Source organism: Candida tropicalis (genome assembly GCF_000006335.3).
Source record: "Candida tropicalis MYA-3404 genomic scaffold supercont3.1, whole genome shotgun sequence".
Lineage (NCBI taxonomy): Eukaryota > Fungi > Ascomycota > Pichiomycetes > Serinales > Debaryomycetaceae > Candida > Candida tropicalis.
Genome location: NW_003020038.1, coordinates 2,050,919 through 2,078,827, shown reverse-complemented (window position 1 = coordinate 2,078,827; position 27,909 = coordinate 2,050,919). Strand labels below are relative to the sequence as shown.

At 31.7% G+C, this 27,909-nt stretch overlaps 10 protein-coding genes across 10 annotated transcripts; 2 read left to right on the top strand and 8 right to left on the bottom strand. All coding sequences in view use genetic code 12, as the record gives it.

Moving 5' to 3' along the window:
• Positions 1-972: 972 nt before the first annotated feature.
• CTRG_00919 (uncharacterized protein) lies at positions 973-2,595 on the bottom strand (the record flags this gene model as incomplete). Its single annotated transcript, XM_002546091.1, has 1 exon — positions 973-2,595. The coding sequence occupies one exon, from the start codon at positions 2,593-2,595 to the stop codon at positions 973-975; it is 1,623 nt and encodes a 540-aa protein (XP_002546137.1).
• A 251-nt stretch (positions 2,596-2,846) lies between these two features.
• On the bottom strand, positions 2,847-5,594 carry CTRG_00918 (uncharacterized protein; the record flags this gene model as incomplete). Its single annotated transcript, XM_002546090.1, has 1 exon — positions 2,847-5,594. The coding sequence occupies one exon, from the start codon at positions 5,592-5,594 to the stop codon at positions 2,847-2,849; it is 2,748 nt and encodes a 915-aa protein (XP_002546136.1).
• Positions 5,595-6,939: 1,345 nt separating this feature from the next.
• Positions 6,940-9,147, bottom strand: CEX1 (Cex1p; the record flags this gene model as incomplete). Its single annotated transcript, XM_002546089.1, has 1 exon — positions 6,940-9,147. The coding sequence occupies one exon, from the start codon at positions 9,145-9,147 to the stop codon at positions 6,940-6,942; it is 2,208 nt and encodes a 735-aa protein (XP_002546135.1).
• Positions 9,148-9,371: 224 nt separating this feature from the next.
• On the bottom strand, positions 9,372-10,403 carry CTRG_00916 (uncharacterized protein; the record flags this gene model as incomplete). Its single annotated transcript, XM_002546088.1, has 1 exon — positions 9,372-10,403. The coding sequence occupies one exon, from the start codon at positions 10,401-10,403 to the stop codon at positions 9,372-9,374; it is 1,032 nt and encodes a 343-aa protein (XP_002546134.1).
• Positions 10,404-10,651: 248 nt separating this feature from the next.
• On the bottom strand, positions 10,652-11,404 carry CTRG_00915 (uncharacterized protein; the record flags this gene model as incomplete). Its single annotated transcript, XM_002546087.1, has 1 exon — positions 10,652-11,404. One exon carries the CDS (start codon positions 11,402-11,404, stop codon positions 10,652-10,654), a length of 753 nt encoding a protein of 250 aa, XP_002546133.1.
• Positions 11,405-12,877: 1,473 nt separating this feature from the next.
• On the top strand, positions 12,878-13,591 carry PGA23 (Pga23p; the record flags this gene model as incomplete). The annotated part of the gene is made up of 1 exon (XM_002546086.1): positions 12,878-13,591. One exon carries the CDS (start codon positions 12,878-12,880, stop codon positions 13,589-13,591), a length of 714 nt encoding a protein of 237 aa, XP_002546132.1.
• A 519-nt stretch (positions 13,592-14,110) lies between these two features.
• PGA22 (Pga22p) lies at positions 14,111-14,944 on the top strand (the record flags this gene model as incomplete). The annotated part of the gene is made up of 1 exon (XM_002546085.1): positions 14,111-14,944. One exon carries the CDS (start codon positions 14,111-14,113, stop codon positions 14,942-14,944), a length of 834 nt encoding a protein of 277 aa, XP_002546131.1.
• Positions 14,945-15,229: 285 nt separating this feature from the next.
• Positions 15,230-17,722, bottom strand: CTRG_00912 (uncharacterized protein; the record flags this gene model as incomplete). Its single annotated transcript, XM_002546084.1, has 1 exon — positions 15,230-17,722. The coding sequence occupies one exon, from the start codon at positions 17,720-17,722 to the stop codon at positions 15,230-15,232; it is 2,493 nt and encodes an 830-aa protein (XP_002546130.1).
• A 1,851-nt stretch (positions 17,723-19,573) lies between these two features.
• KAR4 (Kar4p) lies at positions 19,574-20,710 on the bottom strand (the record flags this gene model as incomplete). Its single annotated transcript, XM_002546083.1, has 1 exon — positions 19,574-20,710. The coding sequence occupies one exon, from the start codon at positions 20,708-20,710 to the stop codon at positions 19,574-19,576; it is 1,137 nt and encodes a 378-aa protein (XP_002546129.1).
• Positions 20,711-23,034: 2,324 nt separating this feature from the next.
• Positions 23,035-25,953, bottom strand: GEF2 (Gef2p; the record flags this gene model as incomplete). Its single annotated transcript, XM_002546082.1, has 1 exon — positions 23,035-25,953. One exon carries the CDS (start codon positions 25,951-25,953, stop codon positions 23,035-23,037), a length of 2,919 nt encoding a protein of 972 aa, XP_002546128.1.
• Between the last annotated feature and the right edge of the window lie 1,956 nt (positions 25,954-27,909).

Sequence of the window (27,909 nt, the reverse complement as noted above, 5' to 3'; positions counted from 1 at the left end):
TCTTTGTAAACGATACGGGTCGGACAACGCGGGGGAAGTACCGTAGTAGCACTACGACTGCCGCCAGCATCCAGCAAGAAATTCTGGTTCCATTCTGCTGAACAAAAAGTAGACAATGGATTTACGAAACCAAAAAAACCAACATACCGTAGTAACTTTTAACAAATAATAGAAGCCAAGTACAAGTTCTAGATTTGTTGTTTTTCAAAAAAAAATAAAAATAAAATAAAATAAACTAAATACTAAAGCGGATAAAAAATATCAAGTCAGTCATCCGTCGTTTATTAGATGTGTGTATGTGTGTGTGTGTGTGGTCTCACGTGATACTTTTAATCAGCTCATTAATTCTATGATTCCTATACATCTGTATCTTTATGTAAATGTAAAGCTATGCTTATCGGAAAATAAATAGAATAAAATAGAATTATTCAATTATGACAATAATTATGGGGTTCCGGGAAACTTAACTTTTTCGTTTACGCTTGCTTTCATTCATTCATGACCTAATGTGTACAATCACAGCCACATTATATTTAAAACAATAAGATAAATCTTCTCTCTCTCTCTCTTTCTACCAAGTTCTTCACTTCCTTCATCCCCTCTCCTCTCCTTCTCCTACTTTACCTTGATATTCGATTATGATTGCTTTTTAAATTTTTTGTTTGTTCTCTCAGAAGCTGTTCCTACATGTATTTTAACGTAAAATAACTCCCTATTATAGTAATATATAATAACCTAGTGCTGCATGTCTTCCATTATACAATATACAATGTAAAAAGAAGAAGAAAAAAAAAAGAAAAGAATTTTAGAAATGAACATTTTTCTTTTACAGGGTCTTTATGTCATCGTGTGTATGTTGATTCTTTTCTTTTTATACCCAAGATCCATTTTCATTCTGAAACAATAATTAAAAAGAAATGCATTTTACTCTTATTTTTTTCGTAAATGAAATAATCTCCGAAAGCTACTAAATTATACTTGAACCCCATGTAAACTATCATTAATTACATGTATCATACCTTCGAGACACTCTTGTAGTCCAATCATTTCTTCATCAACTTTACCGTTTCTATATGCTCTGCCTCTATAATAATCAGAACATTTTAACTTATGTCCCGGATAAACAACTTGATGTAATCGATTGAGATAGTCATAACATATCAATATGAATTTCGAAAATCTTTGAATTGATTCATCTAATATATCAAATTTAATCATAAACTTACTCATAAGTTTCTTAATTAAATATTCTTTATCCCTTGCACTTAATTCATCAACCAAATCAAGTTTCAAAGCTTTATAATACGGAATAACTTCTGGATCAAGCGATGACAATGAAAACTCTGGATATTTGTTTGGTTTGAGGTCTTGTAATGGTTGAATTTCTATAGTGTCATCATCTGGTATTGGAGATTGCTCTTCTTGATTGAGATCCTTGCTTGTTGTAACAGGTGCAGCATCGTCTGGTATGTTGTCATACAGTGGTTCTGTTTGTGTAGATTGATTCTTAGTAATATTTGTCTGTGTTGACTTGTTGCAAGATATGATAACCTTTTTGACTGGAGTAATTAAATCTTCTTCCTCCTGTTGTTCTTTAGTTGGACTCACTGGTACCTTTTCATCATCAATCGGACTAACTTCTTCATTTGATACATCAGGACGCGCATGTTCCTTTGATTGAGGAGCATGACTAACACCTTCTTTCTCTTCAACTATAGGAGTTATTTCATTGAAAAAATCATCGAATCTAGGTTTCATTTGCATCTGTTCTTGTGTTTTAGATCTAAGTGTTATAGTTTCATTTTGTAATTTAGCAATTTCATCCTTTAATTGGCTTATTTCATACATAGCTTTAGTATTTTCAAATTTCAATCTATCCACTTCTAGTTGATGCTTAGTTTCTTGTAATAAATATTGATCTCTAATTAATTTAATTTCTCTTTCTAATTCCTTGTTTTTATCTCGTTCATCGTGTCCTTGTCGTGTTAATAGTTTAATATATTCATCTTTTTCTTGAATTTGTTTTTGAAATGATATTGATTCCTGATTTAATGGATTTTGCTTTGGAACTTCTAGAATATCATGAGGATCAAAAAATGGTTTACTTTCATGATTCACACTAGGTAATGAGGTAATTGTGCTGCTATTGCTATCATTTCTATTATGATTATAATGCATATCATTTGGTCTTTTTAAACTTAATCTATCAGAATTATCAGATACTTTTCGACCTCCATTATCACTAGCTAATCTACCATTAAGAAATTCCTGAGTCAGTGGCTCTTGTCTTACTTGTTGTCGTTCAGGAATGATTGGTTTAGGTTTAGGATTAGGTGTAGGTGATTTCAACAATTCATATTGTTTATCTCTACTTGGAACTCTACTTGGAGTCTCTATCATATTTAATGATTTATTTTCTTGTTGTTGTTGTTGTTGTTGGATATTTCCTTTTTTAAATATTTGATCTTCAGAATAAACAGAAATGATATTTCTTCCTTGTCCTTTTTGTCCAGGTGTTGAATGGTCAGTAGACACCGGTGAATCAAACATATATGACTTTTCAATATCACTTAAATCGTTATTCACTACCATCATATGAAATCGTGGGTCTTTATAGTTTTATGAATAAAAAGTAAACAATCAACACACACACAGAAAAAAAAAAAAAACATAAACAAAACAGAAATTTCTCTGTGGGTTATTTCACACAGACACGCGACTTCTTGATATTTTATACAGATGCACGACCTGATGGGTTGTAAGACTATAGAAATCACCATATTTACAGTAAGTTGCAAGACATATTTAGTCGTCTACAAAAATGTTCTATAATCCTATGTAATATCTTATGGGTAGTTGTCCTTACGTGGACCAAAGTATCCATCAACTGCATCTTTGCTTGCATTCAATCTGCCAGTTATACCATAATCAATACCATTAAAAGAGACAGTGTTACCCCACCAGTTCAAGTCTTTTGGTTTGTACATTACGGCAAAGAAAATAATAATTGAACTAAAGGCAATACCAGCATTTATTCCAGTTGATAAAATATAGTTATATTTCTGCCACCATGCTTCATATTTTTGTTTAATGTACATCATGAATATATAAGCCATGTAAAATCCAGGAATATAATAAGATAAATTAAATGGAGCATAGTTTAAAAATCCACCAATTACAATTGATGGTTCAAAATATTTAACATATTTTCTTGGTCCATATTTCTTAATTAAAATACATGGAATAGCACCTAAGAATCCAATCAAGAAACACCATTGTAAAATAGGATACATTCCACCAAACACTTTTCTAGGTCCAATAACACCCCAAAGGACTGAAGATGAATAATAAGTTCGAGTACCAGGACAAGTAAACTTTTGAGTATTTAAAGGATCACAATAATTTTTAATACCTCCATTAACTTGAAAATTTAACACTGCTAATTGAATAAAAGAAGCAACAAACACCGAAAGTAATTGAATTCTAAATACAGCTCGTGGTGGTAATTTGGCATAATGTGCTTGTTTCAAATCATTAACAAAATTTTGTGGTTGTCCATCAATATTATATCCAAATGCTTTAATGAACCCTAATGCTAGTCCATTACCTGGAATAGCATAACCAATTATCAATTCTATTAAAACATTAATACCAAAAGAAAATCCAGTTCTGGCAAATACTGTAGTAATTGGTATTAAAAATATCAAATTGATTCCAAATGCAAAGAATATGCTCCATACGGGAGTTTGAGCAGGATATGATTTAACACATATTATAGCAAATACAACTGAAAGGGAAAGAATTATCAAATAAACCCAATCTGCGACTTCTTTGTAAGACTTTTTCATCATGACACAATGTGGATCGTCAAACCCATCATAAGTTGATTTTCTATAATCTTTGAAAACTAGATATAAAGCTTTAATGGCATCCCACATTTCTTTATAATTCATTCCTATTTCATAAATTATATGAAAAGGATATAACGTGAAAAATGCACCATATACTACTAAATTAGCAGCAGAATAAAACGGTGGCCCAACTTCTTTATATTTGTCAGCATCAAATAAACTTTTGGAATTAACAACTGAAGTAACTTGATATCTCTCACCTTTGTTGTTAAACAACCCATTATCATTAATAGGCAAATATCCTGTCCATTTAAAATTTGAATACCAAATACCTGTAATACATAAAAATGCAATCAACATTCCAATTATGTTATTAGCTGTGTTATAAAACGGTATTTCTAATGGTTGCAACACTGAACTAAAATAATTCCAATCAAGAGTACTCATTGGATTTAAACCCAATCCACCAATTGAACCAGTTATAACAGCAAGATTAAGATTATTAGGTTTTATCCATGTTAACCAATTGAAAGTAGACAAAGCTTGAAATAAATAATCTGGGATCCAGAAATAAACAAAAGAAATTGCAAAAGTGATAAAGAAAAATCTATAACTTGAAATTTTCCAACCATTGATTATTTCTCTTTTACTTGAAGTTAACAATGTTCTATTTAAAGCGAGATTAGGTAATATATTTGGCCATACTGCTTTAACTGGGTAAACAGCAAATTTTCTAACTATTCCAGCTAAACCAATTCCAAAAAAATTCGTGCATAAAAGTAATAAAATTTGATATCCAAATCCAACCCAATCATTACCATAAAACTGTTCTGATTTTAACATCAATATATTTGCAGAAACATATGCTGCTGCATTACCTGATACACTACAAAAAATAGTTGCCAATATTTGTTCTTTGAAATTATATGGACCAGGATTTAAATCAATTATGAATCGTTTACTAAATTTGATTTTCCTTTTTGGTAGTAACAACTCACACAATTTTCCGGTAGGGTATAAGAACACTTGAATTATTGGAATTGATAATGTAATATAAGGTTGTCTTTCAATGAAAAATTGATTAATTAAAGCTCCAATAGCAGTCCATAAAATACCAATAATATAAACACGTAATGTTTCAACAGGAATACTTGAATCATCAAATGGATAAGTAACTACTCTAACTTCAGAATATGGAGACCAATAAGCAATTAAAACAGATTCTAATCTAACATCTAATTCAAAATCAATATTCTCTGAATCCAAAGATAGTTCTTCATCATCACCTTTTTCTGTGGTTGTTTCTTTTGATAATTCATTTACTGAATGAGAACAAGACTTTTTATCATCATCATCATAAGAACCACTATAATCATTAATGGTATCAGGTCTTGTAGAAATATATTCATGTTTTTCATTATAATCAATTAAATTTTTCCATTTTTTCAAATCAATTTCAGATATATTTACATCAAAATTATGTTCCACTATAGCTTTTTTCAAAATGACTATTGATTCTTGAAATTTGATATTTTCAATTTTGTCAAATATAAATTTAATTTCTGGTAACAAATTATTTAAATTTAATAAATTATCAAAATGTAATCTTTTAAGAATATACCATTTTTGACTTTCATTAAGTTTATAGCATATATTATTAATTGATAATTCTGAATTAAGATCTTGTTGAATTGAATGACTTGATGATTTTTCAAGGTAGTTAAGTTGATTCAAAGAAATCATTTCTTGTGAATTAAATCAAGCTGAATTATAGAATAAAACATACCTTGGGAAATGATTGAATTAATGGAGAATCATACCTGTCTTTATATGATGAACATTGATTCTATATAATACATTGGAAGGATTAGAAAATTAATCACAAAATGATTTTATGTTCAAAAATTTTTAATTACCAGAGTGCAAGCCCCCAAAATAAATTCAAAGAATTAAATTATAAGGATCAAAAGTGCATAGTACTAAAATATTCCATTAAAAGTACGTGAAACATAATCACTGACCAAATAGTCCTATAATGCCGGTTTATCATATTCCTCAAGTCAATTCATTCAACTAATTAGGATATAGTTCTTGATTCTAAATCATCAAACTAATCTAGAAAATTTATAATTACGATTTGAAAATGACAATTGATGATTATCTAAGTATCCATTTGTAGATTAACGAATCACCATTGGCTTTGCCAACAAAAGTCAAGACCTAAAGAAGAAGAAAAAAAATTATTTTTTTAAAATTCCCTTAGTCAATGTTTTAAGGGGTAAAACGTAAAGGAGATTCCAAAGTATTAATCACCACTTATGTGTTCTGTTTTTACATATATATCAACCAATGAATTCAAATTATAGACCATTTAAACAGTATATAATTAGTTTATAATTACACGCATATACTAAGAGAATGTTATTTTACTTACAGTAAGGTACAAACTAGCATAAAATTCCCTTGTGTCTTCAATCTTCTCAACACTTGGTGATGCTAGATGATATCAAAAAAAAAAAAAAGAATTTTTTTATTATTGAATTCTAAATCTCTGTCATATTCAATTGTACATCATGGTTAAACAATGACAAACCAGATTGATATATATAAAACATAAACCCATGAAACTTTTCCTATATATTGCATCTAATTTAAACTCCTAGCAAGTTAAAACACCTCATCTCATATATCACTCACTCACACCTGCCTCATTCTTCGTTTTGTGCCAAAATGAATACGGTCTATGAAGAATTCGACATTGAGTTTGTCCGCCCCTTTTTTTTTGTTGCATTTTGCAACTGCGTTATATACAGGATTTGGTGCAAGATGTATAAATTTCTGTCTAATACAATTCAACATGGAATGTTGGTTATTTAATTTATTATTGAAATAAATCAAGGCTTTCAATTCTTTTTATGGGGATCTATTATGCGTCAAATGAAAAAAAAAATTATTTTATAATTAGCTGATAATGTTTCTAAAAATACATGCTTTGAGGTTTAAGTGTTTCTACGATGGAAAATTTTTTTTTTCCCTTTATACAGTGGAAGGTATTACTATAATTTCTATTATATCTATGTATGATACACTACCAACCATCATCCCATCCATCATCAAGATCATTTTCTTCAACTTTTAAATCTAATTGTAATTTTGGTTTTGGTTTTGGGTTAATTGTTGACTTACCTAATTTCAATGAAGTTGATTTCTTTGGAATTGGTTTTGATGAAGATAAAGACTTTGGGGTTGTTGAATTAGTTGATTTACCTAAATTGATCTTTCGAACAGGTTCAACAAGAACTTTATCAACAACTTCAACTGGACTTGTTTCAATGTCGTCATCCCATGCTGATGTCGATTCTTTTGTTACTAACTGTTCAGTACTTCCAGTTATGTCAGGTGTTGATCTATTGAAATCTTGATTCATACTTCCACCTAATGAAAATAACTTACTGCCCCATCCAAATGCAGAACTTGAATTGTTGTTACTATCATCAATTGCATCGAGTTTTTCATTATTATTGGTCGTTGTTTGGGATGATGGTGGTGGATTAGATGGAGCATATTTCTTGTAAAATTCACGTTCTTCCTCATCTTCATCAACTTCTTGATCAGGTAACAGTTTAGCATGAGATTCAACAGAATCCAAATACAACTGAAATATTCTCTTGGCTTCGACTCTAACTTTATTCAGTTTTTGATCCATTAACGAAATTGCCAAGTTACCTAAAATCTTGGTACATATTTCTTCTAAAGAAAATTCCTCAATTAAAGTTTCAAATCCTTGTAAAGCTGTCATCTTGCAGGGTATAAATGAATCACGCAAAGACTTGGCCAATGCAGTAATTAAAACATTATTCTTGGAAGTTTTATAAATCTTCAGGGATATTTTAATAATTAAAATCAATGTATTAACTCTGATAGACGGTTTAGGATCCATTTGAGATTTAGCCAAGATTCTCAACAATTCTTGGTTGACTTGTTTGACGGATATCTTGTCAATGACAATAGTGATGGATTTCAATGTAGTTTCTCTAATCATAAAATTTGTATCCTGGAACCCAGTAATCAAAGGGTTGAATATTTTGTATTGAATATCTGATTCAGTCAAGAATCCTTCATAATCAGGTAAATGAGTCAACAACACCAATCTAATTGACCTATCGGCAAGAGCAAAACTGTCAATAATGATTGGTTTGATCGTTTGATTAAATTCCTCAGCTGGTAACTTGACCCCAAATTTTATAGTCAAATTAAGAATGGTGGATAAAGTTTCTTGACGTTCTGGATCATTAGGATTGGCAACTTTGGATAATTGTTTAAATTGATGAATTAGTTCTGGTAACAATTTGTACTGCAACAACCCAGGTGGGAATGAAGAATTATTCTCCAAATATTCTGGTAATTCATATTTGAAAAATCGTAATTTTTCATCTTCCTGTACAAATTTCAATTCATTGACTTGCTCAGTAAACGTAATCACTGGATTTTGTTGATGCCATGTTTCCAAATCCTTCAAATATTGACTTGCTGAACTTCTCAAATTTGGTTTATCCAGTGATAATCTTCTCATTGGAGTTGACAACTTTGCAGGTACTTGATTGTTACTTTTTTCAAATACTTCTTTGATAAATTTACCAAATCTGTAGGAGTCAAACTTCTTTGGTTCTCTTCTGATAGATTCAATGTCATCATTATCACAATTATCCCTCCAGGAAACAGGCATATATCTTGATAATCTATAAATAGGCTGATCTGGATCCGAGGTCAAGTTTGTAACCAATTCAAATCCCATCACTTTCCAATCTCCACATAAATTGACAAAAATAGATGAATAATAGTTTAAACCACCATATACAGAATTCGCACTATCATTAATAAATGCAATACTTTGAGCTACTGAATGAAGACCCGCAACAATCGAATCACTACCTAATTCAGTGGTTTCAAGATAAGTCAGTAAAGGTTTAACTGGTTCGGTGATTATATATAAAGAATAATCATTTTCAATAAAATCAATAATTGAAACAACTCCTGGGAACTTAATCAATTTTAATTTTTTAAATGCATTTCTTGCTAAATCAACATGTTGTTGATTTGTTGGTTCAGTTAATTTGAATTCAAAAATAGTTACTGGTGAGTTATTATCTTTTGGATTTAATCCATTGTAAATTGTCCAAATTGAATTACGATCCAAGGCGGTATTTGGTGTTGAAGGATCAACTATTTTATCCTTGATGGTATATGGAATAGATCCACCAGTAAATGAACTTAATGTCTTAGTAAAGAAATTCATTAATATTGACCGTGATGTGATCTCGATAAACAATTGATGTGGTGAATTTTTTTCTTTTTGTTTGGTGTTTTTTTTTTTGCTTCTTGAGCAGTTCGTGTGATTGCCTTGTAGAGAAATGGGAGAAGAAAAAAAAATATTTACGTGTTGCTGTGATTTTGTGCGTGTGCTTTATTTATCTATTAACGAGTCGTGCGTGTACAAGTATATCCACTATAATCAATGACTTACAATACTAAAATCAACTCCTTTTGTTTGGCAATTTGGTGCAATTTTTCAATTTGATATAGTGATAGATAAGTAGAAACAATCTCAAATGTAAATCCTTTCTTACATGAACTAATCATCATGCTATTCATAAGTCTCAATTTAGTGTAATTCAATTCCCATCTTTTCAAATTCGGGAGTACCTCACCTAATTCACAACTTTCAATGATTTCAATATCATTCTGATTCATATATAATTCTTCCAATGTATCAGGTAGATTTTTAAGAAAATTATTACTAACATATGTCAACATATTCGAATCTAGGTTCAATATCCTCAAACGGTCAGGAAATTTTTTGTGTACACCCCACACATCCAAAAATCCTTCATAGTTACTCCGTAATAAATTCTGCAGTAGATTAAGTGATATCAATGAAGTGAAATTGGCCAACAAATATGACCATTGAGGAACACACATATTCCCTATATCACTTGCTTTAACTGTTAGATGTTTCACCTTATGTATAAACTCTTCATGTCTACTCAATTCGAGAATTACTTTTATGATCACCGCGGTTAAATTATCTGGGTTTTCAATCAATACTAAATTGGCATCAACATAAACATCTGCTTGAAATACTTTACCAAAATATCTTTGAATATTTGGATCAAATAAAATTTCATGAAATTGATTCAAATTACATATAAATCTCATATAATCCCCGTGTTGTCTTGTGAAATTAAATTCTAATTTATTAGGTCGAATCAGTTGAAATAATAAATTCTCATAATTTATCTTTCCATCAATGAATTTCTCTTGAAATGAACTTAATGTCAATTGTAAATCTGGATCAAATGTTTCATTTGGTTCATCATTTATAAGCATCAATTTGCCACTGAAAAGTCTCTCATATAACAAGTTGATTATCGGATGCGCATGGGTAGTACGGAAATCACCAAGTTGAAGGATTAATTCATTTGTTTCCACAGGTGATAGATATTGAAATACCTTGATAATTAGTTCGTTGGGTAGGATAAGTATTCCCGACATGTAATTTGGTTTCTAATGGTGAAATTAGATAAAAGAAGATCTAGATCCAAGTGTTTTTTTTTTTCTTTATTCAATAATAAGATCACAGAGGGGAATCATTGTAACACAGACGGAAGAGAGGAAAAATTAAACAGGTGCGATAACAGATCAAATATACAACGATAAACTTTTATCTTTGCTCACCCCCCTTGTTGCTAGTGATTTATAAATAAATACAATATTTATTACGTAATTACACGTGTCTGTACTTAAAACTCCATTGAAGAATCATCTCTGCCATATGGTATTCTAGAATCTAGTAGTTCAACATCGTCAGATACATCAAGCATATCTAAATCTTTATCGAAATTTAGATTGTCCCAATAATTATAATGAATGTCTTTCAAAGCTTCATTTTCGTCATTGATTTGTTCAAATTTTTTATTCAGATTTCGGATTTCTTCTTTTAATGCCAATCTTTTGATTTCTAATTCATTCTCTTGGGCAATAATATTACTTAAATCATTCCAAGAAATTAAATTATCCTGTATAAGCTTTAATATTTGTTCCATTGATGCAAAGGGACGAATATATACTTTATTCTTTTCATTGTATTTCTTAACAAACCGGTTCCATAGTTTCACAAACCATCTCTTGTATCGATATATAACCACAAATCTATAATTGTACCATCTAATCACTTGTAATCCAGAATGTAATACTTGTTGAAAATGATCAGCTAGAATACCATTCAATTTTGATGTTAAGTTCGATGATGTATAAGATGATGTATTTTTAAGTGGTACCGATGACGATGATGATGATGATGATGATGATGACCTTGTTGAATTGTCAAACAAGTGTAGTTTGGGATTTATCTCGTACCTTCGTGTTTTCACGGGTCGCTTATCTTCAATTGATAGATCATTCATCTGAAGTTTAACTCTCTTCCCACTCATGTCAATATATTCCTCGTCGTCATTATCGTCTGATCGACTGTGCTTTTTACTATTGACGGTCATCCCTTAGATGCAATAATTGAACGCTGTAATAGTGGCTGTGCATGAAGTAGCCTTGTTGGACTGGTTTGTTCTGATTACTCTCTTCCCATTGGAAACTTTAATCTTCTTGATTGCTGCTAATGATCGGAAGTCCAAGTGCTTAATCCCCCGAAAAAGATCATTCTAGAAAAAAAAAAAAAAAGATCATGAACTCTTTGAGTCGTGTACTACCCATGTCAATTCCGTCGGTAATATTAACCGGAAAGAGAAAAAAATGTAAAATGAAATTCCGAGAATATTTCCTCATCAAAAATCAATTGATCGATCCGTGACAAATAACAACAAGCCAGTTATTCCATATTGTCTTGAAATTAAACCCCTCTTCATCAACAATACCATGCGATCATATTCCTAAATCAGTAGTAACTCACTTGGCAAATTAGTTGATTTTTAATCTTTGGTCCAAGGAGAAACTTAAATATAATAAACTAACCATGGTACCGGCTATACCTCTTTTTTTTTATTTTTTTTTTTTCTCTAAATTTTTTCGAGTTACTTCGCCTCCCAAATTCGACCTCCATGACTGATGCCAAGGGCGGTTCCAAAGAAAAAAAAAGGTACCACTTTTATAATTATCTTATTGTCTCTGATATCATGATTCAAGGGATCAATGGAGCGATATCAATTGGTCAACATGGCTGGTTGAATTGGCTGGTTGTAGAAATAAGAATCGCTTTTTTAATAATAATTACATATCGAAGACGACGGGGAGCAGCAGTACAGAGAGGAGATCATTTCTTTTTCCAATTTTAGTTAGACCACAAATACACAAAACTAACTTACATTTGATACATACACCAATCAAAGACAGAATGAATGTTTAGACTCAAAAACAATCGGAACAATTTTTGAATGCAAGAAGATTGTAATACCATGTGACTTTAATTGTGTCATCATACATTTCCGAGGAGGTTCTCGATTTAATGATCCTAATCATAGCCTCCACTACTCTCGAATAAACAAATAAAGAAAAAAAAAAGAAAAAAAAAAGTTATCTTTGCCGGTGGCTTATACTGATTGTGTTGTGTGATCCTTAAATCTAACTGTTACTATTTTTGTATGTTTTCATGGAATGTTGACTATAGTGAAGAACATGCATCTTGACTAACTTCTAGAGTAAACAATGATAAAATTGTTGTTCTTCCTTGCTGGATTTCGGTGTGATTACCAAAAGTAAAACCTGAAATTTTTAATTCAGTGATGCAATTCTCTAGTATCAGCGTGAACTAAAAATTCTAATCTGTAACTACCATCGCTCAAAAACCCAACACAGATACGTTTTTGTTGAAAAATTTTCGATCAAATCAAAAATGTATAAATACAATGGGAAAGAATCGATTTGTTGATACTTTCCTCTAGTAGTTTTTTCTTTTTTTCTTTTATATTATCAATAAATTTAATCAATTACATTTTTCCCGATACACACATATAACAATGAGAACTTCTACTATCTTAGTTTCAACCGCCATTATCGCTTCCGCCGTTGCTGCCCCAGGTGAAAACGTCAACAATAAACAAAACAAAGATCTTCTTGGAGATATTACTTCTGCTGCTGGTAATGTCGCCTCTAATGTTGTCAATGCTGCCACAAAATTTGCTACTGAAGTCACCCTGGTTGGTGGAGGTGTTTTCAAAACTGTCACTTCTGCTGTTGTCAGTGAAGCTACTAAAGTTGCTACTGATGTTGTCAGTGAAGCCACTAAAGCTGCTTCTAAAATCACTTCAGTTGGTGAAGGTGTTGCCGATACTGTTACCTCTGGTGCTGTTGGTGCTTTTAAAACCGCTACTTCTGGTGCCGTTTCTATTGAATCTAAAATAACCGCTGCTGGTGCTTCAGTTGCTTCTAAAGTTGAAAGTGATGCTAAATCTGTTGCCAGTGATGCTAAGAGTCGAGTCAGTTCTGCTAAATCAGATGCTACTGATTCTAGTGCTACAACTACTGGTTCTGCTGACTCTATTTCTGCCACTTCTGGAAATGATCCACAAACTTTGGGAATCTCATCATCTGTCAGTCAAACCACTACTAAATCTTTAAGTACTTCTACTACTGGTACTGCTACTGGTGGTAACTCAACATCTGCTGATAACTTTGGTAACACTTTAGCTGCTGCTAATGTTCTTGCCCTTGCTGCTTTAGCTTTGATTTAGAAACGATGTTGATGAATAATAAATTGTGTATATTAGATATTTAATGAACCAAAAATAAAAGTATTGTACAATAGTGAATACTTCTAATGTATTTGTAGTTTTTATTATTGAAATTGGGTGCAAAATGAGCTCTTACCCTGAAAAGAAAAAAAAAAAGAATCCTTTTATGCAACAAACTGCTCTATTTCTTCCTTGTCTTGCCAATCTCTTTCATTTTGCATATTGTTTTTATTTTTCTTGGTTCTGCAAAACCATGTCGGATAAATTTCTTTGCCAAATGCAAATAGACAATTCAATGTCAATTCATGTTATCCTTTCCTTGATAATACATGGACATAAATTAAGGGATGAATAAGATAATGAATTAAATAAAATCAAACAAATATATTCCAAGAATCGCCAAATGTAAAAATAAATAAATAAAAAAAAATAGAGATTTTCTAGTTTCAAAAAGAGTTCTTTTTCTTTAATATAAAAAATTCATTCAATTTTTTCATTCGTGTGTTTTTATATCTAATCATGAAATACTCAACTTTAGTTCAGATCGCTTTTATCATTTCATCAGTATTGGCTCAAGATGATGTCACTGTAGTTACTCAAGGATATACCGTCACTACAGTTGTCCCTGGTCCATCTCCAGGAGCAGGTGAAGGTCAACCAGGAGCTAATGGTCAACAAGCAGGACAACCAGGTGCTGGACAACCAGGTGCAGGTAATGGCCAACCAGGTGCTGGTGAACCTGGTGTCGGAGCAGGTCAGCCGGGTACTGGTGAAGGACAACCTGGCGAAGCGGGGCAACCAGGTGCTGGGGAAGGTCAACCTGTAGGTGAAGGACAACCACCAGGAGTTGTTCCTGTACCAGTAGGTGCTCCAGGAGCTGGTAATGGAGGAACAGTTGGTGCTCCAACAAATGGTGAAGGAGGTGGTGCTACTCCAGCTAATGGAGCAGGTCCTGGTGAAACACCTTTTGCAAATGGAGCAGGAGGTGCAAACCAAACTGAACCAGGAAATGGTGCTGCTGGAAATGAAACAACTCTTGCTCCAGGAAATGCTACTGCTGCTCCTGAAAATACCACCAGTCCTATTGAAACAACTACATTACCACCTAATACAACTACTGTTTATGCAAACACCACAACTGCCCAAAATGAAACGGGCACAGGAACTGGAACTCAGACAGGTACAGGTACACAAACAGGAACAGGAACAGGTACAAGAACTGGAACTCAAACAAGAACAGGTACTCAAACTGCTGGTCCTACTCTTACTGAAACTGCTACTGCTACTGCTCAAGCTGTTTCATTAGTTGCTGGTGGTGTTATGGCTTATATTTTTGCATTGGCCTTCTTATAATCTTAATTCCATTCAAAATCAAAATCAACAACAACAACAAAAAATAATTGTCGTGTTTTAACTTTTTTTTAGTTTATTTTGTTAATTTTTAATTTTGTTTCAACTCAAACTGTTCAGTTTAATCCAACGATATAGTTCGTTAATATGTTTTAAGAAAGTGAAAACAAAGGTTTTTATCGTATTTATGAATGTCTTGAAATCGTAGTATATTGTAGAAACAAACACATACAAATTTATTCTGTACTCTTATGAGTTATATATATATGTATATATATGTATATCTATCTATAAACTATTATTACTTGATGTAATCAAAGTTTCGGAATTTGGTTTGTCGCTTGAATCGATTGATTCTGCTTTGCTATTCAAATCAGTTACATCACCAACAGTAGCTGCACCATTACTAGTAGAAGACCTACCACCAACCAATTTATCCATGGAGTTGGTTCTACTATTAATTTTATCAATAGAATTGGTTCTACTAGTATCAATGAACAATTTACCATTCCTTTCATGATTTCCATTAGTAAGTAAATCTTGACATAAAATATCGTAATACTTCTTCAAATCTCTTAAATCTCTAATGGAAAGTGAATCAAAATCAGCTGTGTAAAATTTCATTAATTGTTGGATATCAACTTCCAGTTCTTCAGATAATACTTCGGGTTTACCTCTCTGTATAGATATAGACTGAGAACTTTGTTGCACTTGTGGAGATTGTGGCTCAATCGGTGTCGTTGGTTGATTGGCAGATAAATTACTAAACCATTTATCTAAAATTTGAATACTTGTAGTTCTATTCCTTCCAGCAGTTGGTCGTTTAGGAATTCCCATCGTGGCATCACTTTCACCATCTTCAATAGATTGCAATGTGGTATGTGATGTGTTATTCTCGGGATGCATTTCAAGTGGCGCTGGTCCAACCGGTTGGTTTAATTTGGTCATGAATTCAGATACCCCCGTAGTAAACCTGGCACTTATTGAATTTCTCTTATTATGATTATGGTTTCCATTGCTGCTGTTACCATTTCCATTTACATTACCATTTCCGTTTTCTAACGATGACGAACGAGTTCTTGAATGGCTTGGTGATATTTTATTAATCAATGAATTAGACCTTTTTGATGGCGTATTGATAGATTCTAAGTCATCAGTTGGGGTGGTACGAGACTCGTGATTTTGAGATGATCCATTACTGATGGTTGCCCCGCCGCCACTGCCACTGCCACTGACAGAACTCAATCTTCCTAAAATACTTCTCATCATGGAAAATCCAGTATTTTCGTCTGCGGCACCATTGGAATCTTCTGATGGAGAAGGTAAACTTGGAAATGTTTCTTTTCTCAATGAACTTGATCTTGATCTGGATTCACTTATTTTACTACTAATGGTATTTAACAAAGATGATGATCGAGAACGATTAGCTTCTTCTGCTTCTTTTGCTGCCTTAATTTCTTCTTCTAATTGACCATCAGGAAATTGGAAATGTGACAACAACTCCTCATCAACGAGTTTATCAATTGGATGCTTCAAAATGCTATTGTTTTTCAATTCATTCGGAATTTCACTATCGCTGTTAGATAACAATTCTGATGCGGTGGTATTGGACAAGAAAACAATCATAGCTTCAAAATTTGTCAAATAATAATGCAACTCCCCTGTGTTTAAGTATTTCTGGTTGATGAAATTTACCAAATCCTTATCATTGGTAAAGAATTTAAAGTCGTCATTGGTTACATAACTTTGTTCCTGTGGAGTATTTTGGGATTCCTGTAAATTCAAATACCCTAACAAATCGGACTTTTTGTACTTGTTACTCGTAAGTGGGACTCTTTCATGTGATGGATTGTAAGACAAGTATAAATTGATCAGGTATAGCTCAATCGAGTCTGACCCAATTAGATTTAAGAAATTCTTGATGAACAAGAAATTCAAATACAAGTCTTCAACCTTGAGTTTATAGATTATCAAATAAATCAAAGAAGGCAATAATAAATCATTGTTAATCTCTTTATTCTTTATCCCCTTTTGTGTAAACAACTTGATCAAGCTTTTACTTAAATCCACAATGCATTTTAATTTCCCATAAGCTGTGATTCTTTTATTCATATTGTCAAGGTTTACTTGTAAAGGAACCAAGTCTTCTGTGGTGAAATCATCCACAATATTCACCAACTTATCCTCATTGCCAAGGTCATGATCAACAAAATGTTTAAATGATAAATCCAATTTCTTCAATGCATCCAACTTATCTTGTAAGAATTCCTGGTACACGGTGTCCTTATTATCAAATCGAAATAGTTTATCGTATAAACTGACTTCGTCCCCTAAACTTATTGAATTAAAGAGTTCCAACTCTGCAAGATTTATGGATTGTAAAATAGTTACTAACTTATAGTAGTTAAATACACGTAGTTGATACAAGGCATCATTATCGCTTCGTTTCAATAATCTAATAGATGATGTACTATAATTTGCAATAGCTAGTAAATAATCAAATACTTTTGGGTTTTCATTAAAATAGTCACAATGCGAGATCAACTGCTTTTTAGTGGAGTTTGATTGGGTAAAGATGCAAATAATTAAAACATTTAAATCCTCATAGAATTTTTTGAACAAGTTGGATAATTCCGAAATGGTTAAAGGTGCCTGGTACCTTGGTTCTTTAAGATACTTCAAGAATAATTGTATAAATGATGCTATCTGAGGGTGTAATGTGATGTTTGATTTGACTTCCTGTTCAAGTGTAGTGATTAGTTTAAACGGTGGTGTATTCATATTGGGTTTATGATAATATTGTAGTAACAGTAATATTTCTGAATCATACACCAACTATAATATAATAAATCAAGGATAATGATGATAACGATAAAAAAAAATTCTAGACAAAAAAATCAAATACTTTAAATTGTAATAAAAATGACGTTAAATTTATTATGAATATGATCCTGATGGTGATGATTTATATATATATATATATATATGACCGAACACTTCAGATATTACTAAAAGGAAAGATTTAATAAAAAAAAATGAGGAAAAATTTCTTGGTGGATATACTTTCTGTATTAAAAAAAAAAATAAAAAAGAAAAATGCTATGTAATCGTATTCGCGTATACTCAGTATAATCTCTTTCTTTTTTTTTTTTTGTTACTAACAAAATCATAGGCGTGTATCTGTCTCCAGCACTGGTAGTGTAAGTGTGGTCAATTACGTTTTGAGCCTAGCTGTTCAGTTTAAACATAGCCCATCAAATCACATTTCAATTTTGACTAGATGTGATATTGGTGTCGTTTATCTTTGCCAACATCTACTACTCAAATGAGTTGTTTATCCTTTCAGACACAATGTAGTGGTTTGTGTACTTGATTTTTATTCTTATTGTTTTTTTTTTGTTTTTTTCTTCTTCTTGTTGTTGTTGTTGTTGTTCTTGTTGTTTAATAACCCCAGAAACTGGGTGGTAGTCATGAATTTTTTGGTACTTTATTAACCCGATCAATCCCTGTTCTCTACAACCTAGAATAAGGTCAACAAAAAAATATTCGACACACACTCACTCACTCACATAGACAATTCTGTCTAGTACACATCATTCTCTGCTCCCCCTCCCCCTTTCGTATGTGCATTCAATCCCCTAGTATTCAACCACTTCTTTATAAATCTTATGTAAGTAACCCCATCAAATAGTGTCATCTGTTTATATTTATTTTTATATTTATAATTACAATCGCAAGGAGGGGAATTACTCTATCATAATTAACGGATGCTGATATCCACGTTGTAACCTTAGCTGGTTCTTCCGATTTTATTTTTTACTACCTTCTTTGTCAAATAATAATAAAAAAGAAACTAAAGCTTATTACAACATTTGTCAGAACTTAATATTTTGCAAGACCCTGCATATAGAACCATCTAAACTATCTTGCAACCCATGGTAATGCTGTACAATGAAAATGATGATGATTAAAGACCAATACACATTTTGTGATTAGATAAGGCTGAATCGTTGATTGATGGTTTGTTAATGGATAGCCTATTATTGGGGAATATTTCCTCAGATTTTCACTACAATTTGGGTGAATATCTTACCAAAAATATTGCTTCTTGTAATCCTCCAACTGTCACCACAAACTACTTTGATTCAATGAGTAAACAGTAGTGGAAATATATGTATATACTTGATATGAATTATACCTCGATTTTGTTCAACATCCAAATTATTAAGTATGTACAATATCACATACATTTTGGTTGTCAAATTAGTTTTTAGGGTTTTCAAACAACTTGACTTTTTTTTTGTTTCCTCGTTGTTCTCGCGCAACCACTTGTCAACAGGACAGTAAATTCTATAAAAAGAAAAAGAAAAAATTTTCATTCTGGTTCTCATCACTTTTTTCTTTCGTTCTTTTTCTTACAACTAAACACCAATGAATTGTATGTTTATAAACTTGTACCAGTTTATCAAGGTAATTTCATATTGTTTGGGATGAAAACCTTACTCAGCTCACTCAGAGTTTTTTGACGATGCTGATAACATTCCTATTTCCAACATTCATCAATTACTGATACTAGCAATAGAAATTATTCTTTGATAAATTATATACTTCTATTTGGAATAATAATACTAACTATTTTGCAGAAATAACAGGACTTTTTGGTCTTAAATCTTCAATTTCATTAGTTTGGGGAACCAAGAATTGTGTAGATACTATAGTGTGGTTACTACCATGACTGTGACCATGAGTATTTGGGTTTTGTTTGTATTTGATCATTGATTTAGCATGTAATTCTTCATTGTATTTACTTGGATCAAAATTATTGATTAAAACATCTGGACCCATAATAACCCACCCTGGACGTAATCTAACTGGGGTATCAAATCCCAATTTGGATGGAATTAAATGCAATCTTCTATTTGCGTTGGAAAAATTCTCAGCAACTCTATAAATAGCTTCTGGTACTGCATTATTAGCTGGTAATCCACCACTTGGTGATTTCTTTTTTGTAGCAGAAGTTGGTGTAGTTGATTCTATTTGTAAGTCAGTGTCAATATTACAATGGATCAAGTAGTTATCGGTTGATCTTCTGACAGTACCAGTAATGCACATCCAACAATGCCATTGTTGTCTTTCAAATAAAGGTATAGTTTCACTACCAGCTTCAGCACCTTTTGGATAGTAAGGCGATTTCTTATCAATTGGTAGGAAAATCAATTCTTCGGATCTTCTGAATCTCTTGTTGAAGTTTTCGTTGTTTAACAATTTGGTTAATTCTTGGATTTTTTGAGTAGTTGACCAAATGAAAAGAAATCCTGGTTTTGAACATAATCTATGAATTGGTATACTGTTTAAAATGGGTAAAATAAATTGATTCTCAACCAAAGCACCAATCATTATAACATCAAACTTTAAATTATAAATTTCAATCCAACGGTTTAAAGTTGGAACAATCTGATTAGTAGCACATCTTACACCATATGGTTGCAATGAATGCTTTTTAACTTGAAGTCTTTTCAAGTGATGCAATTTAGCCAACTTGGGATACCCTTCAACGGAATTGTTAACATTTCTAATATATTTGATCCCTGATTGACCAGTATGAATATAACGGTTGCAATAATCAACTTGCTTGCTGACTCTGGAGATAATAGGTCTACCTTCATTTGATTCAGTAGTGGTTTTAGATGATGTATGAGTTAAAGTAGTATTGTTTGTACTTGAAGTAGAAGAAGAAGCACGAGACCCAAATTTGTTGTATGTGTACATTATAGATTTAGGGTATATGAATTTTGATGTTTGCAAGTGGTTGTATGTTTTAGAGATTCCGATTAAAAAAAAAAAAGAATAACTGATGGTAGTAAAAAATAACCAATAAATATCTATCTTTGAATTGAAATCTCGACACCTTTATATACACCTTTGGTTTCAACCAAATTAGATGTGATTTTTGGTTTGTAACAAAGGAAAAGGTATATCAAGAAAAGTTACCAACGTATGGTTTTAGTATATTGTTTCAGAGTGTTAAAAAAAAGTTTCAAACACACACACACACATACACACATTGTGGAAGCTTTTTTCTTCTTCTCTCTCTATTTGTGAGAAATCGATTACATACAAAGTTGGTTGCAAAGAATAAAATAAATTTTCTTTTTTTTTTGTTGTTGTTGTTGTTTCCATTTTTACGACCAGGTTAAAAGACGTTCTTTTTTTTTAGTATTATAATTATTGAAACAGGGTTGAAACCAAATAATATGTTTCATAGATGGAATCAAACTGTCAATGAGGGAAGAGCCGATTCCATCCAGATCGGTTATTTCTTAGATCGATTAAAAGTATCCATTTCAGAATACAATCAAACTGTATGTAACATCATTAGAAAGAAAGCAGAAGGAAAAAAAAAAATAATATCACCGAATCCTTTCAGTATCATTTTGTGTATTTTGAACTATGAAACTAACCCTGATTTCTAGCGGTACCAGGTGAATATTTCACCATTATTTGAGAAACTGAAAGTGGATACCTTGTCAAACAAGTTAGACGAATTTTTAAAATTGTTGCAAAATGGTGGATATCCTGATAGATTAGTCATACCTCGAATGATTGAATGTAACATTTACTATCAGCTAGCAGAAATATCACCATTGGATTACGGTCTATTCAAACCGTTAACAATTTATTTCAAAAAGCTAATTTCATATGCAATTAATGAACATAATATTCCACCCATTTATGAACTTGCAGAAATCTTGGGTCGCTACTTGTATGGCTTCATAAAGTATAATTCTCTAGTGGGGTACCAACAAGTGTACCTCAATAAATTGGTTTCGGATATTCTAAAAATATTGAACAAATATCCCGAGTTTTTAAAGATATGGATACTTTGTGAAAATGATTCAAAATTTGCTCAATTTGTGTCTGGTTTACCCAAAAATGGAAGATTACCTTTATATCTGATAATTAAAAATTTCTTGGTGTATGATGAATTGGGAGAATTCAATCAAGAACGAAATATTATTGAATTGTTTAAATTAACACGAAGATCTTCAAGTTTTGCAGATTGGTGTCAAGAGAGTTGTAATATAATCTCGGTGATTATTGATACTTGTATTCCAATTATCAACCAGGTACTGTATCGTCATTCTGATGAATTTTCAAGATATTTCCGTGTATTCTGTACTATTGTTGAAAATTGCAATTTGAAAACCGGGGATTTTTATTACGCACAATTTGAACAACAAGTTATCAACATTATTTTAGTAAATGAATCGTGTGACTATTTAACAATCTCGATGCTTGAATGTTTGATTTGTTTACCTACTATTGATGTAGTTGAGAAATTATTTGCCAATACATATATGCTAACATGGATCAAAGATAGACTACATGACCAAGAGTTGTTACATATTCTAACATTGTTGTTCAGTAATCATGATAGGGTATTGATTAGAATGATGTCAAATAGTAAAAAATGTAAGTATGCACCATATTCGGTTACCAATCTTGGAACTCAAGTGATGCGGATAACAAATAATGATACCAATTTCATCACCACAATTATGGTTCCTATGGTTGGTGAAATGAAAAAAGTGACAATGTATACATTTAGTATACGATCTGGTATCTCCAAGGTTTATTTGACATTACTTTTGAATTATTTCCATAATCTGCTGATTTTTAATAATTTTTTAAATGAATTTTCAAACATTGTTTTCCTTAAATTGGGAGTTTTAAATAACGAGCATGCAAGGATGGTAGTTGACTTTTTGTATACTAATTATTTTGAATTTCTTCGAATGTTTCAGAAACATGAAAAGTATAAATATGATTCTACGGAATCAAAAAATCTTCATATTAATAAAACATATTATCAACGACGCCATGATTTATTACAAGAGATAAATGGTTTATTAAATGAGGATGATAATGATGAAGACTATAGTTATATTGATTATTCAAATATTGAGAATAATTTACAATTGTTTAAAGTATTTGTGAGTCAATTATACGTCCATTCTAAATTTAAACATATTGTCTATAAAAATACCAATTCAAATAACAATAATAATGATGAGTCTAACAATAGTCTTTTTTTATTCCGTCCTTCTTAAATAATCAATTAATACTTTTTTATGTAAAACACCATAATATTTTCCATTTTTAATCAATACAATAACTCTATTTCCAACCCTATCAAATATTAAATTTGCAAAACATAAATCGGTATCATAATTTAAAAAAATTGGTTTTGTATCGACGATTTTAATTAAATTAGTTAAATTGTCCATAATTAAAACCAAATCCAAATATTCTTGTTCATTATTTGAACTACCATAAGTGAAATAATCTTGTTGTTGTTGTTGATTTAAAATTGATTTAATTACTTTTCCATTATGACTTAAATGAATATTTGAAATTTGTTTAAATACTTCATCATCATGAAAAATTTTACAATAAATTTCATCTTTTATATCATATTGAATAATAAACAGTTTTAACTTATCCAAACACATTTCCAATTCCAGAAAATAAACTAATCCCACACATATGTTATTTTTAAGCAATGAAACACATCCATCTAATAATGATCGGTCTGCTAATAAATGTAATTTAGATTCTAATATACTCATAGAAATATAATTTGAATCACTAATATCAATATATAATTGTTTATCTTGTGGAACATGTGCTGATACAATAGTAGTAGGGATAATTATTCCATGATTAACTATATCTGATGCGGTAACATATGGATCAATAGGTTCTGTTTCCGGTGATGTAAATGGATAGTCATTACTTACTAACAATGATTCATAAAGGGAATTTTTTTCCAATAATCCACCAGCCCAATTAGCAACTGCTATAGCAATAGCTATTGGAAGAACATAAGTATATGATGAAGTCAATTCAAATAATATGATAACTAATGTGATGTTCATTCTGGTAACACCAGCCATAAATGCCCCAGCGGAAATCATTGCATATATCCCCATATCAACACAATTGGTAGATGTTGGAGAACAAACAAATCCAAATACTGACGATGCAGTTGAACTGTCTTCTGATTTGGTAACAACTTGAAGAAGTTGAATAACCATGGCAAATATTCTCCCAAATAATGCACCACAAACCATTGAAGGGACATAAATACCACAGGGAACTTTCAAACCAAACGTGATAAAAGTCAATGCTACTTTTACAATAAATGCAAATATCAATGATCCCAATTCTTTGATAAGTTGATCTTTTGTAGATGGACATAAGGAACGATCCAATTCTCTACCAGTGCAAGGTGTGGCCAAGTCTAAAACCAACTCTGCACTTGCTTGCTTAGTATAAGGATTCCAAAATGTAATAATACCTGTCAAGGCTGAAACAACAAAAACTTCAAATACAGGATGATTTTTTATTGGTTTGAGAGTTCTAAACTTCTTTGGCCACCAATGAACAAATTTAACAAACAATGCACCAAATATCCCACCAGCAATACCAATCATAATGAAAAACACCAATTCAATAGGAGTCCAATCAGAAAAATAATCTAACTCAAATAAAACCGTCTTCCCAGTGCCGTAAGGGTTTAAAAACTTTAAAAACAAAGTAGAAATAATGGCACAGAAGAAAATCTGGAATAACTGATTCGAAGGTAAGTGGTTATTAATTTCTTCCAAGATGAATAAAACCCCTCCAAGTGGAGAGCCAAATGCCAATGCAACACCCGCAGAGGCACTTGCAGATAAGATTTGTTTTTCAAAAAAATCATTCTCAAAAATAAACCAAAAATATCTTGACGTAATATTACCCACACATGTAGCTAAATGAACATATGGTCCTTCTTTACCTAATGACATACCCAGGGCAATGGCAAAAATCAATGCAATCGTTTTCGCAACTAAAGTATAAGTACCCAAGAATCTTCTAATAACAAATCCCGACAAAATGGTCTTGACTTCTGGTACCCCAGATCCTGTGGCAGTATAGATAACCCTTGGTTTGACTAATCCATTCCTTGATTCATATGCGGAAAATCTTTCTTTATCGTCGTTTTTATGACTTTCTGAAACGGACCCACCGGTGATCTTTGTTGTCAAAGTAATCAAACATGCAAATATAGCCAATATAACCGACAAAGAAACATAGATTATAAAATCAAATCTTATTTCAACTAACCAATTTTTATTAATTAAACTGTTCCAACTTATCCAATCATCACATGTTTCTTCGAATGTATTTTCAAATACATTGATTGTTTTCTGACTATTAACACAGCATGCAACTTGACTGACAAACCAATTGGTTCGACAATATCCATGTTTAAAACCCACCAATAATATTTCGACTTTATCTATACCAAATGCAATTATTGAAAAGAATAATCCAATCAAAAGAATCAAAATCCATCTTCCCATTGTATACGAAAGTTTCTGATACCAAGAAATAGGTAATCCCTCTTTATCTTCAAATGAATCTCCAGTCCATCTCTTCTTCTCTAATGAGTAATTGAATTCATTACTTCTCAAATATGCACGGGTCCAATCAATGGTTGTAAAATCATTATAAAAATTCCTAACTGGATTAAATGTCTCCTGAACGATACCAAAAAATTTTGATTTAATGGAGTCATTAGTTTTTGTAGTTCTCAAAGAGTTGGATTCGTCATGTAATTCAAAGTTACTTATCCCTCCAGGGGTTTGCAAAACAGAACTTTTCAAAACAGGGGATCGAATATCAATCTTGCCTAATGATTTCATGCGAGATAATGATTTAGGTGTAACAGCAGAAGAGCAAGCATTAAGTAATGGGGATTCTTCATGTTTTGGAGTGTTTGGAACAGTTCTGATCTGTTTAACATGATCTGAATCATGATGAATCCGATCTCTATCCCTATCTGGATCGCGAAATATAATACGGGGGGATTTCAAATCCGTATTTGATGAGAATGTAAGTTTTGATGATTTCTTTGGTGTTTGAAAGATATTACCATCGTTTGAATGTCCCTCTGAGTCCGGCATATTTGATAATCAAGATTCTTTTAATGATCAAACAAGGGAATTGTAATTGTCTATTTTGTTTTCCTAAAAAAACAACAACGATCTGAAATCAAGAATGATGGTCTCACTTTGTTGTCTCGATTTTTTTTTGTCCGTCCCATAGTAAATTTTTGTGTACTTTATCTATTTTTGTCGTGAAGTGAAACGTGAACTACGTCACACTTTGTTGCATTCGCACGCCACACGCTCAATGGGCGATCAATCAAAAAGTGGGGAGTTAATTAAGGAGGTTGAACAATGAACAACATGTTTTGGAAACTGAAATAAAAGAAATGAGAGATAATCACGTGAATTGCAAAATCAAAAAGAGATTAAAAAAAAAAGCTCAATCCTGATTTAGAAAATGAGTTGCAAACTTGCTTTGATATATATCATGCAAAATAATTTTATTCTAAATGCAAAATTTGTTACAAATCATTAAGATAGCAACTTTCTTCATTTGTAAAGACAAGGAAAACAATACAAATCGAACGATGAAGAACAATTTCGGAGTTTTAAGTTTGCTTCAATAAATATTTAAAAATCAATTGTGCATATATACACGACCCCGTTTTGATTCGAAATACAAAAACAATGCATGGGGAGGAGGCCAAACCAAAATTGAAAAAAAAAAAAAAAAATATGGGGAAAATGTTGGAGGAGACAATCATATTAGAAAAAAAAAGCTGTAGAACGGAACTATGCCAGTATAAAAATTACTATTGTCAAAGTCCGTCAGTCATTATTATAAATCTAGTATTATTCATGATTGAAACATCATTGGAGGTGATAACCCAAATATCACTTTGACTATGATCACCGTATTAACATGTTTCTTATATTCCCTTGTGTACTTTCAAATGAAACACGTTCAAGCTTGTGAGGTTGAAGAAGGTCCGCTTGAATAGTTCTACCGATATCTCGCACCAACAATGGACCTTTATTTTGTCACCTACAACCGGCTCTGTAATAACAAAAGTATAAACCATATAAACTCAAAAAAAAAAATGGAAAGAAAATGCCATTATTATATTAGGATTATAACGGGATCAATTGCAGTTATAGAGGATAAAACCGGAGTAGGTTTAAAACTCCGTTGAAAATTTCCTTTTTCGAGTTAATATAAAATATCGTGTAATACAAAAAAAAAGAAAAATTAACTGTAAAATTTATTTTCTTTGTGGAATGATGAAAGGCAATCGGTACAATATCCAAGGATATTCTAAATCGATAACGCAATCGTGCTGAACTGACCACAGTATCGATAAGGCTTCATCTGGGGCCGATCTCGCAGTTTCTCAAAAACCTGAATAGGGGCTGAGGGGAGTGGACGTCCTAACCGCTATAACAAATGCGCTTCATTTATACACCAGCTGGTTAGAAAATGAATCGAATTGTTGATTTTAAGAATTGTTTTTATTTTTTCTTGAGAGTAGAACCGGAGTTATAATCTCGACTCCGACAAGCCAATGGTTTGAAGTATAAACGTAATTGGTTCTAGGGTTATCAAATACTAATTCTGGTGCACACCATTGGAATGAAGATCCATATTGTTATGGAAGTGATAACTCCCTCTCTCTCCCCCACGTTATACATTTTTCACTTATTAGTTTAAGGATATTATTTTGTGGATAGTACAGTAGATTAAAAAAAAATTTGTTGAATTGCCCCGGGATTTTATGTTTTTTCCGTAGTGTTCCTTTGAGTATTGTTTCAACCCCACCAATTTACAGCTGTAGTCAGACTATTCGTGAACCCCGATTATTTACACAAAAACGCAATTTTTCTTTTTTATTATTGGAATAATTCTTAGTGGTTCTTTTTCTTTGATTTTTTCAAGAGCAAGAAGAAGACAAATAAAAAAAGGAGATAAAATTTTGAGATACATAAATACTCCACGATTTCACTGAATTCCCCTCAAGACTTAATACAAAACTT